Raw genomic sequence first — 17786 nt, 5'->3', positions numbered from 1 at the left:
GAGCTTTAGGCGGCACCGTGACTCAGAAGATTTATTTTAAACCGCTGTTTCTTCACTGCCTGTTATGATGGCGTTATCTGTTTCAGATAATGGGAAGTGCTTTACTGCAGGTCTAAATTCTGTCTGTTTTCTCTCTCTTTCCCCGCAGGACCTCGATGGGCCTCTTGGAATCTTGGTGTGTTTATTTGTATCCGCTGTGCTGGAATACACCGGAACCTGGGAGTGCATATATCACGCGTTAAATCAGTCAACCTGGACCAATGGACCCCCGAGCAGATACAAGTATGTGTGTTTTCATGTGTTGGTTGGTTTATCTTTCTTATGGGACTCAACCAGATGTTTTGGGCCTGTTGATGACCCGGCTCTCATTCGACAGATTAAGGCAGTACTGCTATTTCACAGTGTCTAGCATTTATTGGTCACATTCTCTACTGTTCAAAATTTTGGGGTTGGTAAGAATTTCTTAAAGGGATAGTTCGCCCAAAAATGAAAAGTTGGTCATTAATTACTCACCCACATGTTGTTTCAAATCTGCAAGATCTTCATTTATCTTCAGAACACAAATTAAGATATTTCCAGTGAAATCTGAGAGCTTTCTGACTAGGGTTGTAACGATATACCGGTATGGCGGTTTATCACGGTTTGAACGTGCACGGTTAACATACTGTAAACATTTGCAAATCTACTTTTTATTTTTATTTTTTTATTTTTTTAAACTCACCGCCGTGCATGCAACTTATTTCATCCCATTCCTCCGTGCAGATAAAGGTATGTCGCATTTATAACAATTATTAGTTATTAGGCCGTATGATTTCCGTGATGCGGAGAGAATCCCGGTGCAGTCGTGAACATGGAATTTACAGTATAAAGAGGATGCCAGGTAAAACGCGCAATCCGATGAATGGATAAATCAAATGCTGTATGAATAATCTGCGTGTTTCTGCATGTCTCTGCCGTTTTATCCACTACATACTGAAGTACGCATGACGCTTATGGTGTTTTCAGTGTCTACATAAACATGAACATCACCAGAGCTGCTTAAACATTTCCTAGTTTTATTTGAGGAAAAACCCTTGCCAAATACAATCTGAAACTCAAAGTCCGCTACAACCAGTCAAAATAAAAGTTTGATTTAATTTGAAATTATGAAAAATATATTAGCATTGTACAATGTAGTTCAAAGTTATAACAACAACAATAATAATGTATAATATAATAATGAATTTATTTAAACATTATTTTTAAGGAATTTCATGGTTGTCCATGTTTTAACTTAGTATACCTCTGTTGTGCAGAACTTTGCCAAAAATAAAAGTTGTTAAATTTTCATTTGATAACATTTTAAAACATTAATTCAAATGTTAAAGTGTGATATAGATATACATAAGGTGTATAGCTTTATTTTTTAATTGTTTTTTAAAATGAAATAAAATTTACTTTTTTCATTAAAATGGATTCAAGTTTGTTGTAATAAAGGATTTGTTCACTCAAATAACTTCATTGTGACTGATAAGAATTATTGTTTAATACCGTGATATTTTCTGAGACGATTATCATACCGTGAAAATCTCATACCGTTAGAACCCTATTTCTGACCCTCCATAGACAGTAACGCAACTACCACATTCAAGGCCCAGAAAGGTTGTAAGGACATCGATAAAATAGACCTTGTGAAATCAGTGATTCAACCTTAATTTTATGAAGCTACGAGAATGCTTTTTTTTTTTTGCACAAAGAAAACAAAAATAACAAATTTATTCAACAATTTCTTCTTATATAGCATAATATGATAATATAAAAACGTAGCTGATATCCGTTTGCGTTCCTATCTTTTTGCCAAAGTTATATCTAGTTGTGTATAGTTGGCTAACATATGAGTTTTTATCCAAATTGCAAACCCTTGAAGTATAAAATAGAATAATTTGAAAAGTATATTTGCTATATTTGTGGTGGGGACAGTGACCAAGCCAACATAAAAATCCTTGTTGAGCCCTTCCTGAAGTTATCTGGACACCTGTTTTTCTATTGTAGTGTGAGTGATGGCTTCAAAACACACTGCTTCATGTAGTCCAAGTAACCTTTATTCATATTACAGGTATACACGTGGAACTGAATTTGTGTGTGTCTGTGTGTTGTGCTGTAAAAAACAGTGTGGCTTGAAAGATTTATGAGTTTTTAAGCAACCAAAAGGGAGTCTTGCATCTCCCCTTTGCATATTAATTGACGTCTGGATGGATAATTAATTCTTGATGGGTAATTACTTGTCTGTTTTTCAGCATCTTCTCTTCCTTCAGTCGGATCCATCATCCTCGTATTAATTTGTCACTGACAGGCTTAGACGTACGTGACATAGGACTGATAATGCAAATGCATGTAATTTGTGTATGTTCGGAATAGCCTCGATTACATGTTTAATTAAGAATCAGGGCCATAAACTCGCACAGACAACTGGGCTTTTTTTGAGTCTGTTTCAGGTTAAAAGGTCATGCATTTTACCCCTAGCTTTCTTAGGAAGTTACGAACTGTGATGTGTGGCATGAATCAAGGTACAGATATTTTGCACCGTCACTCTTGTTGCACCGACGATTGTGCACACAGCAACCAATCAAATTCCACCACCTCAAAGAATGAGGTCGCTCTTTATTCAGAGGTCTTTGCTGTACTTCGACATTGAGAGAGAGAGAGCTATCAATATATCTTTTTTTTAATGGGTCCATGCTAAATGCATGTCAGCATACTAAATACATTTTTTTTTTTTTTTCCTCAGTTCATCATTTAAGCATTTTAAATATGTGAAGGGTAACATTGTACAGAGATGCATCTGTTTCAGATTTTCACTTATTTAGACGACCTGCTTCATGAATGGTACTTGATTAATTTGTTTATTTATCTTATAGAGTTTTGTGCTATATGTTTTGAGTTTCTGCACTTTTAATAATGGACACCAATTGAGTTTTGTACCAGTTAACAAAACTGAAAGTGTGTTTGTGAGTTAATTCCCAATTTTTGTGCATTTCTTTTTTTTTTGGTAAAGAAACCTGCTTGGTTTATGAGAAATACTATATCAAACTATTTGTCTAACAATGCATTATGTAGCTTGAAATAAAATGTGTACTTTTTTTGTTACTTGAGCTCTGATATGCATTAGATTAAATCATCTTATTTATTAAGGTGCTTGCTTTTTCTCCTTTCTGATAGACTTTGGGATAAATGGATGGTTTGCATTGTTCTCCTTTTTCACCAGTTATCTTTTATTTATTTTTTGTCTGTCTTTCTCTGTTTAGAGCGTGCAGAGCATGGGCAACACCAAGGCAAGACAGCTGTATGAAGCTCATCTCCCAGAAAACTTCAGACGGCCGCAAACTGACCAGTATCCTTGAGTCTACCTGTGTTTTTGTTTGTAATTCTGGTTAATGGCCTTTGCTAGTTATTTGGTAAAAGCTGTCAACTTTCTACTCAGAGACTGAGTTTAGTGTGTGGTACAGATGCGTTCTTAGTCATCTGCAGAGGATTGACATGATTAAAGTGAATAATCCTTTTCTTGGCGCTAGAAAAGACAAATTGTGGATTTGTTATATTGAAAGAACTGTGTATTTGTGAGTTTATGCAAAGTTCATACTGTTGCGTCCTACTCTTTTTCTTGCTGCTGCCAAATTCACAAACTATCAGATTCTGTAGCCAGAACTAGCAACTTTTTTTCTTGTAAGCAACAGAAAAGTATTTAGAGCATCTACCACTTTAAAAACATGTAAAGTTCTACATGTTGGGTTGTCTTGTACATGGATAAATGAAGATATTCATTATTTGGTTGCCAAATACAGGGATTAGCAATACTTTTTGTCAGATTTATAGATACTGTTTTACTCCTGACGGGCAATAGCAACACTGTTTTGTATCCTTAAGCTTGTAGTCACAGTGATGTTAATTTGCAGTTGAATTTGTAGTGGCTGGTAGAACACATTTAGGCTCCACCCTAGAGCTAACGGTTACCATTGAGATGGCAAAGGACGCAGTTCTATGAGCAGTGAATGATTTCTGAATATTTCTAAAACTACAGTGGGTACGGAAAGTATTCAGACCCCCTTAAATTTTTCACTCTTTGTTATATTGCAGCCATTTGCTAAAATCATTTAAGTTCATTTTTTTCCTCATTAATGTACACACAGCACCCCATATTGACAGAAAAACACAGAATTGTTGACATTTTTGCAGATAATATCCCATGGTCCTAAGTATTCAGACCCTTTGCTGTGACACTCATATATTTAACTCAGGTGCTGTCCATTTCTTCTGATCATCCTTGAGATGGTTCTACACCTTCATTTGAGTCCAGCTGTGTTTGATTATACTGATTGGACTTGATTAGGAAAGCCACACACCTGTCTATATAAGACCTTACAGCTCACAGTGCATGTCAGAGCAAATGAGAATCATGAGGTCAAAGGAACTGCCTGAAGAGCTCAGAGACAGAATTGTGGCAAGGCACAGATCTGGCCAAGGTTACAAAAAAATTTCTGCTGCACTTAAGGTTCCTAAGAGCACAGTGGCCTCCATAATCCTTAAATGGAAGACGTTTGGGACGACCAGAACCCTTCCTAGAGCTGGCCGTCCGGCCAAACTGAGCTATCAGAGGAGAAGAGCCTTGGTGAGAGAGGTAAAGAAGAACCCAAAGATCACTGTGGCTGAGCTCCAGAGATGCAGTTGGGAGATGGGAGAAAGTTGTAGAAAGTCAACCATCACTGCAGCCCTCCACCAGTCGGGGCTTTATGGCAGAGTGGCCCGACGGAAGCCTCTCCTCAGTGCAAGACACTTGAAAGCCCGCATGGAGTTTGCTAAAAAAACACCTGAATAAGATTCTCTGGTCTGATGAGACCAAGACAGAACTTTTTGGCCTTAATTCTAAGCGGTATGTGTGGAGAAAACCAGGCACTGCTCATCACCTGTCCAATACAGTCCCAACAGTGAAGCATGGTGGTGGCAGCATCATGCTGTGGGGTGTTTTTCAGCTGCAGGGACAGGACGACTGGTTGCAATCGAGGGAAAGATGAATGCGCCAAGTACAGGGATATCCTGGACGAAAACCTTCTCCAGAGTGCTCAGGACCTCAGACTGGGCCAAGGTTTACCTTCCAACAAGACAATGACCCTAAGCACACAGCTAAAATAACGAAGGAGTGGCTTCACAACAACTCCGTGACTGTTCTTGAATGGCCCAGCCAGAGCCCGACTTAAACCCAATTGAGCATCTCTGGAGAGACCTAAAATGGCTGTCCACCAACGCTTTACCATCCAACCTGACAGAACTGGAGAGGATCTGCAAGGAGGAATGGCAGAGGATCCCCAAATCCAGGTGTGAAAAACTTGTTGCATCTTTCCCAAAAAGACTCATGGCTGTATTAGATCAAAAGGGTGCTTCTACTAAATACTGAGCAAAGGGTCTGAATACTTAGGACCATGTGATATTTCAGTTTTTCTTTTTTAATAAATCTGCAAAAATGTCAACAATTCTGTGTTTTTCTGTCAATATGGGGTGCTGTGTGTACATTGAGGAAAAAAAAATGAACTTAAATGATTTTAGCAAATGGCTGCAATATAACAAAGAGTGAAAAATTTAAGGGGGTCTGAATACTTTCCGTACCCACTGTATATCTTGAAGGCAGGTCTTATTTTTCAGAGAAATGTAAGAAAACCATATATAAAAAGTTGTATGTTTGAATGCTGAATGAATAAATTTTACCCAGTTAAAAAAAAAGCTACCGGTACTTCTGCTCACAATAATACTAGATAAACTTTTTCAACATAAATATGCATGAATATTCCTCTTGTAGCTTAAGAGCCCTTTTTTCTCTGTCCTAGAGACATTGTGTACCTTTTTGATCCTTGAGATATTTAGTTCTAGGTGATGAACTACGGCAGTGCAGGTTCGTGATATTGTTCAGGGCTTGAAAAATGAGGGAAAGGAGATCTTTATGTTCTGTAAACTTTATTATATGACATGCTGTTTTTTAAAATGAATAATGCATGTACTGTCATCAAACTCCACTGATTGTTTGTGCTTAGTACCATTGATTTTTGCACATACACTACCTTTCAAAAGTTTGGGGTCAGTAAGATTTATTTTTTTTAAGATTTATTTGGCAAAGATGCATTAAATGAATAAAGAGACAGTAAATACATTTATAATGTTACAAAATATTTATATTTCAAATAAAAATATTGTTTTGAACTTTATATTCATCAAAGAATCCTGAAAAAAATTTATCACAGTTTTCACAAAACATTAAGCAGCACAACTATTTTCAACATTGATAATAAAAAACGCTTATAGAACACCGAATTAGCATATTCAATTGATTTCTGGAGGATCGTGTGACACTAAAGACTGGAGATATGACTTATGAAAATTCAGCTTTGTCACTCCAGGAATAAATTAGATTTAAAAATATATCAAAATAGAAAACGTTTATTTTGAGTTGTAATGCTATTTCACAGTATTACCGTTTTTATTATATTTATCAAATAAATGCAAACTTGATGAACATAAAATACTCATAAACAAAAAAATCTAACAGACGTCGAACTTTTGATTGGTAGTGTTTTTAATAATTGCGCAATACTATGAGGTATTGATTTCTTTATCTTGATTTATACATTTAATTTGTCAGTTCTATCACAATTCAAACATCCTGTATAGTTCCATCATGAACTATATATATACAAAAAAAAAAAAAAAAAAAATCCTGTTGGGAATTCCTTGTGTACTGTTGGTGAATGTGGCAGGCAGAAGCCTGTGTGACTTCACACCTCTGGCTGCAGAGATTTAGAGAAATCAGCTGCTGTTTTCAGCAGCTTCACACACAGCAGAGCTGAGCAGGAACTACCTCATCACTGAGGCCTAACAGGAAGTCTCCTCATGTCTCTCATCCCTCTTGCCTCGGGTATCCTCCTCCGTCCTATTTCACACCATCAGTCTAATTGGGTGTGTGTGGCGGCCGGGATAATTCCATATTCTCCTCATTGGCGCCTTCAGAAACCCTAATTGAATTTCCCTGGCATCCGCAGCCTGTTATCAGCGCTCCTGCGTTTGGTGTGGCTATGGAAATGGCTTCATTTGTATGCTGACCGTTGAGGTACAATATTCTTAACCGTCAAAATGGATTAATCCGGACAGCAGAGGTGAGCTTCCTCCGCAAACCGGCTTTGATGGAATTTGCTTTATCACAGGTGTGGTTTCTTCAGATGGAAATGCGGATCTTTTGTACGCCAGTGTGGGGGTCTTTCACTTTCTCTCACCCTCTCTCACTTCTCACTTATCACTGCTTCCCTCTCGTGATCTCCTTAATGGAAAAGTTGGCTGTGTTAATATAAACGTCAGATCGGCAGAGAGAGGAAATTTAAAGTTCTCTCTCTTCTGTTGCTTATTGTGAATGGCAGATGTACCTTCATTTGGTGTGCTTGTGGTTTCTTTCTCCGTTTCTTTTCCCTCACAGTCTTTTTAAAAAAAAAAACTGTATAACTCATTTATCTTTTCCTATTTATGCCAGCGCTGTGTTTTTTTTACTTTTTTTTTTTTATGCGTCATCTTTCTTACCGGCTTCTCTCTGTAACTTTTGCATCACGTCCTAACTCGGTGTGATGCAACAACGCATCTGTACCATTTTAAGTTTAGGAATGTGCGAAATTCCACATTTTCAAAATCGACTTGTCTAGGCCCCTGAAGCTTTACTCTACTGATCATCGTAAAGAAGCCCTGCATAATTAAGTGTTCCTGAGGATTTTTAATTAGCTGGTTCAGGTGTGTTTGATTAGGGTTTGAGCTGAACTTTGCAAGAATGTATATCTCCAGGAACAGGATTGGCCTGATTTACATATGTTTTTGCATTCAAAACAGTAGACGGAGCACAGCAGAACAAAACTTTCTCAAGTGTCTCGCAACATGTTTTTGAAAATAGGTGCCTTTAAAGAGTATTAATGTAAAGACGCTTGAAACTTTTCCAGGAGGGTTTTGTGGTATAACTGGCTAGCAGCTAAAGCACAGCAAGCCGTCTGTGTGCTAATAAAAGCAACACAGCTAAAATTATATCAGCACACAGACACACACACGCAGATAGATAGATGGATAGATAGATATCAGAAGTACCAGTAAAAACTGAAGTATTTTGTAACATCATAAAATCTTTTACTCAAAGAATCCTGAAAAAAATGTATCACTGTTTCCACAAAAATATTAATATTAAATAAACCAGCAACTGTTTTCAACATTGATAATAATAAGAAAAGTTTCTTGAACAGCAAATCAGCATATTAGAATGATTTCTGAAGGATTATGTGACATTGAAGACTGGACAATCCAGCTTTGCAGCATCACAGGAATAAATGACATTTTAAAATCTGTTATTTTTGATTATAATAACATTTTACACTGTTTTTGCTGGTTTTGCTGCCATGCTTCTTTCTGAAACATTCAAAAATCCTACCAACCCCAAACTTTTGAAAGCTAGTATATTTTATTTAGTTGTATTGTTTAAAATTGGTCCCCCGTACACCACTTGAAATTCTTCCTGGACCACCAGTTTGAGAACCGCTGATCTTTTGTTCTGAGGATGCTACAGGGGTTTTGTTGCTCACCCCGGTCTTTTTTCTTTCTTTCTCACATTCTTTCTCTTCCTGCCACCTGCTTCTTCACCCTGATCCATATTTCATCAGATGCATTATTGTATTGTGATCAGGGATTCATGAGAGTGTAAATCCAATAAAGCTGCGTGAACCGGTCCTCTTAGCATTTTACTGTCGCTGTATAAATTCGCACTGTTAACAGGGAGTGAGATTCAGAGAGCGTGTGTTTTGATTCGTCTTTGCCCCCACACTTTGCATGTGTGTTTGCTGTGAAAATAAGAAAAAAAGCAGGCTTGGGAGGATTTGGACCATCTTTTGATCCTGTTTTTTCTTTTCTTTTTCTTTCTTTCAAGATGCAGAATGCTAAGTTGCAGGGCTCTAGACTAAGTTTTTGCACTGGTGCGCCTAACTTTTTTTTTTCTTAGGTGCACGCAAATTTTCGACCGCATCGTATTTAACACCGCAGTTTTATAAGTTCAGTTTTTTTCAATTTTTTTTTTTTTAAATCGCTGTCCATATAGGCAATATTGACTTGTGAATTATTAACTAACAATCCGCCCTTCACTATCTCTGATTGGTTTAGACCACGATATGGGTCTGATGTGTGTCTGTTGTTGAACCACAGGGAGACTTTCAGAGTCGCGGAGACTTTTATTTTTTTGACCGGTGCGACCTCCGATTTTTTTTTTTAGTTGCACCTTTTGAGAAATTAGAGTCCTGATTGGAGTCCTGAGTTGTATTCAGTTTGTGGTCCAGGTGTGGTGTTGGTGCTCTGGTGTCTTTAATGGTGAGGAGAGAATACAGCCAGTCTGAGAGGGCTGGCCTCTTTAATGCAGGAGTTGCATTGTAGCTGAGCAAGATGCCAGGTAAATCTTTCAAGCCAATATGAGATTTACCATCAAAAACAAGCCTTCAAACTGGGCCTCGGATCAACTTTAAAACAATAAGACTGAGATTTAAAGACCCCATGAAAACAAACAAAGTTTTGTGGCTTTCAGTTTGTGCACTCATAAATTTGTGGTAAAATGAGAGGTATATCCCCTCAAAACTAGCACAAGTAAGTTAAGCCATCTCATGGGTTTTAAATATGCAGTCAGCATCAAGCTTCTCTCACTCTTTAACCTGAGAGGTTGTAAGAGACAATGTGTGCCATGTTTGTTTAAATGCTGTGATGTTTAATATGATTTGTATTAGTTGTAAGCCATAATTTTTCAAATTTCCTGAGCAATGTTTCAGAGCCGTGGAGTTCTTCATCAGGGACAAGTATGAGAGGAAGAAGTACTACGATAAAAACGCTGTCAATGGAGCAATTGTGAGTATCAAAATCTATCTATCTATCTATCTATCTCTCTATCTCTCTATCTAAAATCTTGTTTATCTATTTAATTATTTTATTTAGTTATTCATGTGTGAATTCATATCACTTCCTACAGTTTAATGAATGAAGAAGCACGTAATCTAGATAAACAAACTCTCTGAAAGTGGCATTTCTCTGAGGTATTGTATCTCTTGCAGATTTGGTTGCAGATCATACATTTAGCAAAGTTGCAGTTTTGAGTTTGTGATGCATTGCAGCATATTGAATCATAACGTTGTATCGTGATTCGTGAGCCAGTTGGAAAAACCCAGCTCTAGTGTTTACTGTATCTTATGTGTGGAAGGCCTGATTTGGTGGCCAGTTGTTCTGATCATTGATGCCTCAAATTCACATTACACAGCCTGGTGGGTTGCAGCTGTGCTTTACATGTTGGAAATTGATTGACAGGAGCCAGCAGCCAATTAAAGCACTCTTACTTGTGTTAAATGACTTTCTGTGACTTCCTCTCTGTTCTTTAATGTTTGTGTTGACCAAATGCCAGAAGGAATAGTAATTGACCATCCATTCAGGTCTTAGCCTCATGATAATGCTTGAGGAGCTTAAGCAGTCTAAACAAACAGCCTCCTTTTGGCCTTTTCTGATTGCTTTGGATCAGGAGAGACTGAAACATGGTTACACTGTGAAAGGTTTTCGATCAAACTCTGCAAGGCTGCCCTGTCCAATTACATTTCTCTCTCTACTTAAGCCTACCCAAGCAGAGCTCTGCCTTTCTCTGACAGGCCTGCCTGAGCTGGCCAATTAAAACCTCTGCCTGCAGAAACAGACAGCCAATCAGATTTCAGCAGTGGTGGTCAGCCGTTGACTGGGGAGTCACAACCCAGGCAAATATACAAGCAGCACTGGTCTGTGTCAAAGAAAGGATGAGAAAAGAAAGAAAAAAAACTGTTCATTGAATTAAAATGCAGTACTAAAATGCAAAATAGTGGCGTGTTGTGCACCACACTGTAACATTGAGGCACTGCCTGAAGAAAGACTGTGATTCCAGGTCGTCTTCATCCACCGACTCTGCCAACGGCTTTTATATGCAAATAAATTATTAAAAACAACTCGTTATCAGTTTAAGGCATTTTGCTTTGTGTGTGGAGGGGTCTGAATGAGAGAGGGAGAGATAGTGTATGAAGAAAAGACAGGAATGAGAAGGTTAGTGAGAACAGTGTGAAGTGAGGGACTGTTACTTGTGATGAATACAGAAGCAGATAATGATTTACAACCACTTCGTTTTGGCTCTGTGTGTGTTTAAAGTGTATTAATGTTTTAAAACAGTGATTCTCAACTGATTTCACTCAGTGTTATTGTTAACTAAAGCTAATAAAAACTGTAATTGAAATTAAGCTGAAATAAAATTAAATATAAATATTAGGTAAAAAACAAAATTAGAAAAATTAAATGAAAATTTGAATTAGTTGCCTTGACAATTAACTTAAAAGCTTTAACATGAAACGGTTTTCTTTTCTGTGTGTGGTTTGTTCATGTTTTTTGAGGATGAAGGCATGTCGCAGCATCTACCTCATTTGTTCAGGTTCTACAAATGATAAATACATTTACACTGAAGTACCATAGTTTGATTGGATGGTTAATTTTGATGTCCCAAAGAGGTCGCCGTGATTTTGCCAAGTAAGAAATGTTCCTGGATCAACATCTTTTGTTGATCCTGGATCAACATTACTGGCCAAAAACATAGACTTAAACCAATCCCCAGCCCTAAACCTAACCTTACCCATAATTTATTCCTAAAATGAGAGGGAAATGATAGCTGATTAACAAAGCTGTAGAAGCTCCTAACCCTAATTGTAAGCCTGAAACTGACATTTCCTGAAAAGTTCAATTCTAATTGGTTGATTGGAATGTTGTTCCTGGATCAATATCCTTGTTTTACTTGGAGAAATCACGTTCAAGTGATTCGTTCGTCCCCCTTCGTTCGCCTTCGGAACACAATTTAAGATATTTTGGATGAAAACCGGGAGATTTGCTACTGTCCCATTGACTGCCAAGTAAATTACAGTGTCAAGGCACAGAAAAGTATAAAAAACATCGCTAAAATAGTCCATCTGCCATCAGTGGTTCAATCTGAATTTTATGAAGCGACGAGAATACTTTTTGTACGCAAAGAAAATAAAAATAACGACATTTATTCAACAATTCGTCTCCTCTGTCTGCGTAGCGCCATTTTGGAGAGCATCCGATGGACACAAAGTGTGTACGCTATTCTCTGTCATCAGTAACGCATGGATACGTATTGTACGTTTATTTATGCTTTGATTTGAACGGAAACAGCGTATCCATGCATTACTGATGACAGAGAATAGCGTACGCGCTTCATAAAATTCAGATTGATCCACTGATCAACCCAGTGCCGGGTAAATATTGGACAGAACACATGCTGGGTTGTTTTCAACCAACAGTTGGGTTAAATGTTTAACCCAACCGCTGGGTCTAAACAACCCAGTCGCTGGGCTCGTCCATGTTTTACCCAGCACTGGGTTGATCAGTGGATCAATCTGAATTTTATGAAGTGCGTACGCTATGTCATCAGTAATGCATGGATACGCATGCAATGCATGGGGCGCTATATCGGTATTAACGTGACTACCGGTATTATGTTGTGCCATGATATGGATTTTGCTATACCGTTACATATTCATGGATTTCATTGCATGGACAGACAAAGATTTCTTTCCCCGTGGTCGTTTCTGCGTGTGCGTCATCAGAGAGAGAGAGAGATGCCCAGCTTGATCGGACATAAATCAGAACCGGATAGTTTTTGCTCCAAACACACGATCGGGTCTTCGGAACTGCACACAAAATGGATTACAATAATTTCCCAAAATGTAATTTGTGGTAATATTACTAAAGTCTGTAAACGGCCGTTAACACAGGACAGAGATGCAGAACACGGGCACAAAGAGAGAAAATACTGTAGCAGGCAGCGCAAGATCACTGTTCACAATGCTCAAAATATAGGAAGAAAAATGTAAATAATGAATTGGGGGCAGGGGGTTAATATGAATGAGTATCTGAAGGGAACTTTCTTCAGAAAACTTTAGATGGCATTTTCTTTTTCTCTTACCTCCGTGACCATGTTCATAAGTGCAGAGCAGATTTAGGTAACCAAAGGAACGCTAAATTGAGGCCATAAACGCCATCTGCTGTCAGAGAGTGAATTTCCATGTTCTTTCAGCCCATTTGCTGTTTTTCTTTTGCGCAGGTGTCTTATGTAGCATAATTTCACACATCTAAAGTCAGACCATTCTATTTTTGTAATTAACATTTAAGTAATTTTTATAAACATGCTTAGAAAAAAACATTGCTGGGGTGCATCTTGAGACAAAACAAATGCACTGATATATTTGATGATCAGTCGGTGCAAGTTTATTTCAGTTGAAACAGCTCAGACTTATATTTTAGTCTAGGACTAGGCTTAAGCCTTGTCTGTGAAACCGAGGGTATACATTCTAATATAATGATTATTAGATTCTACATTACTATAAGGTTACAATTAACAACAGAGTCCAAAGTTAAATTTAATTACTATTCACTTTTAAATATAATAATCAACGGTCAGCTTAAAAAAAATGTAAAAAAAAATGCAGACATGTAAATTGCACATAATGCAGTTTTTAAATTAAATTTATACAATTATAAATTCTAAAATGATATTTGTTGTAGAAATAAATTAATTTATGCAGTGGCTGTCGAAACTTATTTCATAACAGATTTATTTAAACACATTAATTAAGACATCACTAACAAGTAAAGTAAAATATAATGACTATATAGTCGAATACTTCGCAAAATGCTCTTCTCTGCACTAACATTTCTTTAGCGAACTAATGAGCTGTGGACACTGACTTGTCTGAGGTCAATTAAATGTAATTTAGCTTACAGCTGTTTTATTGACATCTTTCCATGGTTGAAACGCTGATTGAACGATGAGGCATGAGATGCTCATTCATGTTTATTTTGTGTTAAAACTAGTAGTAAAGAGGAAAGGATTATTGCGCTTCACGCTGCCGTCAGAACTGAGGAATTTATACACCACATCAAAGAGCATCATAACGGCATTTATTGTTTGAATTTCCTGGAAAAAAAATTACATAACTTGAAAGATGACACTTTGCTTCTTAATAAAACTGGAAGTTGCCAGTTCCACTCACGCATTGGTTAAAACAATACTCTATTTGTACAAATGCAAACCAAACTGAAAGACCGGTACTGAAAATTTTTAGTACGAATACGTGTACCATTACACCCCTAGTTATAATAATGAAAAATGTAATAATTTGGTACATGTATAATTTGCATTATTATTATCAATGTTGAAACCATTTTAATATTTTTGTGAAAACTGTTATAGGCCTATATTTTTTTCATGAAAAGTAATTTCAAAAGAAGTTTTTATTTTAAATAGAAATCTTTTGCAACATTGTCACTGCTATCACTATTGATCTAATGCATCCTTAAAAATTTTACTGACCTCAAAATTTTTTTTTTTTTCTCAGCTGTGGTACTGTTTGATCACTTTCTGGTGACACAACTTGCCACAGTGATGCCTTTTAACTCTTAATCATGTGACAGTGACTACGTTTACATGGACATCAGTAATCTAATTATTTACCTTACTCTGAATAAGACAATATTATGATTAAGGTGTTTACATGAGTTGCTTTTAGAATAATCCTTCATGTTCCCGTTTTACATGTTATAGTACATAGATCGATTAATGGCACGCGTCATTACGTCACCACGCGACGCCATCCGACGTTCAACCCAGAATTTCATGTACAAACATATAGTTCGTCTTCGTGATGATGCCATATACAGTTTTGGGTGTTTCATTTTTAATTTTATGAAAGCTTCAAGTGCAGTTAATTATTTGTAACGTTACGTGCATACAGACGACGGCAGTGTTGAAGCTCTTTTATTTGCCGTCAAACAGTTGATCGCTGCCGTATGTGTCCTGTCGCAAAATGCGGCGAAAAGTCCTACACGACGGTAATAATGTGATTAAGGTGTGTACATGTCTGTACTGCACTTCAATAATGTGACTAAAATAGGAATACTCCACATGTCTTAATTCGATTTGTGTTTACTTCGATTATGACTTTAGCCGGATTAAGGTAATCAAAAATCTCTGTTTACATGGTAGACTCCTAATCAGAGTATTGTCTTAATTGTATTAAAATCGGAGTATCGATGTCCATGTAAACGTAGTCATTGACTCTAAGCCTAGAATGGAGGCATCTGATGGGCAGCTGGACCAAAAAAATTTTAAAAAAGAGAGAGAAAAGAAAAGAAATCAATAGTTGCCTGCTTCCACCCAGGTGGAGAAAAATGCAATATTGCAGCATTTCCTTGCTTCAATTACTAAAACAAGCTCAAGAGAGTCTTAACGGGCCCTCCCTCTCTTTCCTGTCTCGTGGCAGTAATGAAAGTTCTGTGTGTTCTTCAGTGGCAGTAGATGGGGAATAAATGTGTCTTATTGAAAGCCTTATCGCCAGTCAGCGCGCTCAAGTCATGTTCCCTCCCTGCTGATTCGCACCATTTAAATGATTGTGTGTGTGAAGCCAACAGCGAAGCGGAACCTCAGAAAATAAATGTCCCAGGATATTAAGCGTCCTGCACTTCCTTGTTTTGTTTTGATGTTTTCAAAACATGCTTTTCCCATTTCCAATATTTTTATTTTTTTTTTTCATTATTTTGATCAAAGTGTTTCCGAACCATGGAAAATGTGCAAAATGAAGGATCTCAGTGGACCGTTTTTAATATCAAGAACGGAATATATAAAAGACGAAGGGAATATGAACATCACAGGCTCAGCTCTGCTATGCTAAATGTAACTTGATATTTATTTATTTATTTTTTTTTAGAAAACTGTCTGTTTCCCTATGCCACAGAACTGTCTGTATGAGTGTGAATGAGATATTGGAGTGTAACTAATTATAGCTTCAGCCTTCCACAGCCAGCGATTGGCCAATTCTCATACTTCTCACTGTGTCTTTTCACACTGCAGTCATCTAAGCCTCATTCAGCCCCAAGTGACCTGGCCCGCTTGGCCGTTTGCACTGCATTATGGGGCATTTAGCTGTCCGCTCCTCCTATTGCTTCTCAGCTAGAAAGCCGGAGACCTTTGGACCTCACGCTGATGCTGTTACTTCTTTGAGAGGATGGGAGTCTTCATGCCTTCGGCTGCATTAAGATGGAGATCGGTTCTCCCTTCACACTCCGGGCTGATTGCTGTCTCTGCTTATTGACCGCCTCTCTTCATCTCCTCATGCTTCTCGTTCTGGACTTATTTCCCCAGACGGGCACGGTGGTATTAAAGGGATTGGGGGGGAAAGAGAAGGAGTATTGCATGGTATTATTTAATGGCTCTCTAATGAATACGAGCCCATGCTGCTGTGGAGCATAGTGCTGATGCTAACCCAATAAAAGCAGATTATGAGGGGGATCCATCAGCAGGTAATGAACCAGTCCGAACAGTTCTGTGCTAACTTGGGCTATAATGGACCTACTTGTTCAGCTTGGGCCCTGTGGATGCATGCTGCTGACAGCACTACTTCCATACTGGGACAAAAGGAAAGTCATCTGTCTTCTTGTCTATTTCTCTTCCTGAAAACTCCCTCGCCACCGTCACCTGCTTCAGAGGAATATTCCCGGGTTTAATACAAGTTAAGCTCAACCGACAGCATTTGCGGCTTATGTTGAATACCAGAAAAATAAAAAAGGAGGTTACTGTGAGGCACCTACAATGGTAGTTAATGTAGGCCAATTTTTTAGTTTTATGGCAGAAATGTGAAGCTTTTAGTATTATTAAAACACTGGCATTAATTTTTCTGTTAAACGTATTATTTTATCTGTGAAGCTGTTTAAATCAAAATTTTTGCAGATGTTCTAGGGTTTATGGCACATCGTGAAATTTGATACATTTCATAAGCCATGATATCATATTGTTTACATCATGTGGCTGTTCTTGAAAAGCTGACAATTTTAATGGTTAAGGATGGGACCCATTCCCTTTCAATATCAGTGCCTCACTGAAACCCAGAATAGAATTTAGAATTATTAGAATAAATGCATTCCAAATTATATTATTTCTGCTATATTTTTTAAAAACAGACAGAGAGGAAATAAAACCTGGTGAAGTAATGGAATCAGAAACTGAATCAGCTTTGAAACTGTCAATAGTAGAGCTGCTACAAATTTCTAATCTGTCAATAATTATTTTGATGTAGTCAATTAATCTAACAATTATATTTTGACAGCTGAATCTATCAGTTATTTTCCGATTAGGTGATTAATCCTTTGGTTAACTTAACAAATAATAATCATAACTTCTGCCATTTAAATTGTCAATGTTTTATTTAAACTATTTCCCAATATAGACAAGTAAGTGTCAAGAAGGAGGAATGACAAGGTCATTTCAAAATTCATTTTTGTAATCAACATTATGCCACAAATGCTGTCAGTTGAGCTTAACTTGTATTGAACCCTGTATATTCCCTTTACTCGCTCACCCATGCTGCTTTTTACTCTATTCCTCCATATCTTCCTCCATGCCCTCCCTTCTTCTCTTTCCTGCCCCAAGAGAAAGAGGCTTTGTGGGACTTTGTGAAGGGGAAGAGCTGTTTATCTGCCCCAGAGCCAATAAAATCTGCCTAAACAAACTGCCCCAGCTAATGAAAGGGGCACAGTGAGGGGAAAGGAAGAAGACAACAAAAAGAAAGTGAGGGTCAAGGTTGTGACTTGATCTTGACTTGATATATCATCCAATGCATAGTGGATATAACAGGTGA

General features: G+C 37.5%; 1 protein-coding gene across 6 annotated transcripts in view; it reads left to right on the top strand.

The window, feature by feature from the left end:
* smap1 (small ArfGAP 1) overlaps positions 1–17786 on the top strand; it is a 122947-nt gene that overhangs the window by 22080 nt on the left and 83081 nt on the right. For all 6 annotated transcript variants that reach the window (XM_058796445.1, XM_058796444.1, XM_058796449.1 and 3 more), the window contains exons 2-4: positions 149–282; positions 3285–3370; positions 9852–9927. In XM_058796445.1, the coding sequence (XP_058652428.1) occupies positions 149–282; positions 3285–3370; positions 9852–9927 (296 nt within the window). The remainder of the gene's footprint in view (positions 1–148; positions 283–3284; positions 3371–9851; positions 9928–17786) is intronic.

Source organism: Onychostoma macrolepis, chromosome 13 (genome assembly GCF_012432095.1).
Source record: "Onychostoma macrolepis isolate SWU-2019 chromosome 13, ASM1243209v1, whole genome shotgun sequence".
Lineage (NCBI taxonomy): Eukaryota > Metazoa > Chordata > Actinopteri > Cypriniformes > Cyprinidae > Onychostoma > Onychostoma macrolepis.
Note: the sequence above shows the minus strand (reverse complement) of the source record. Positions and strands in the feature narration are given on the sequence as shown.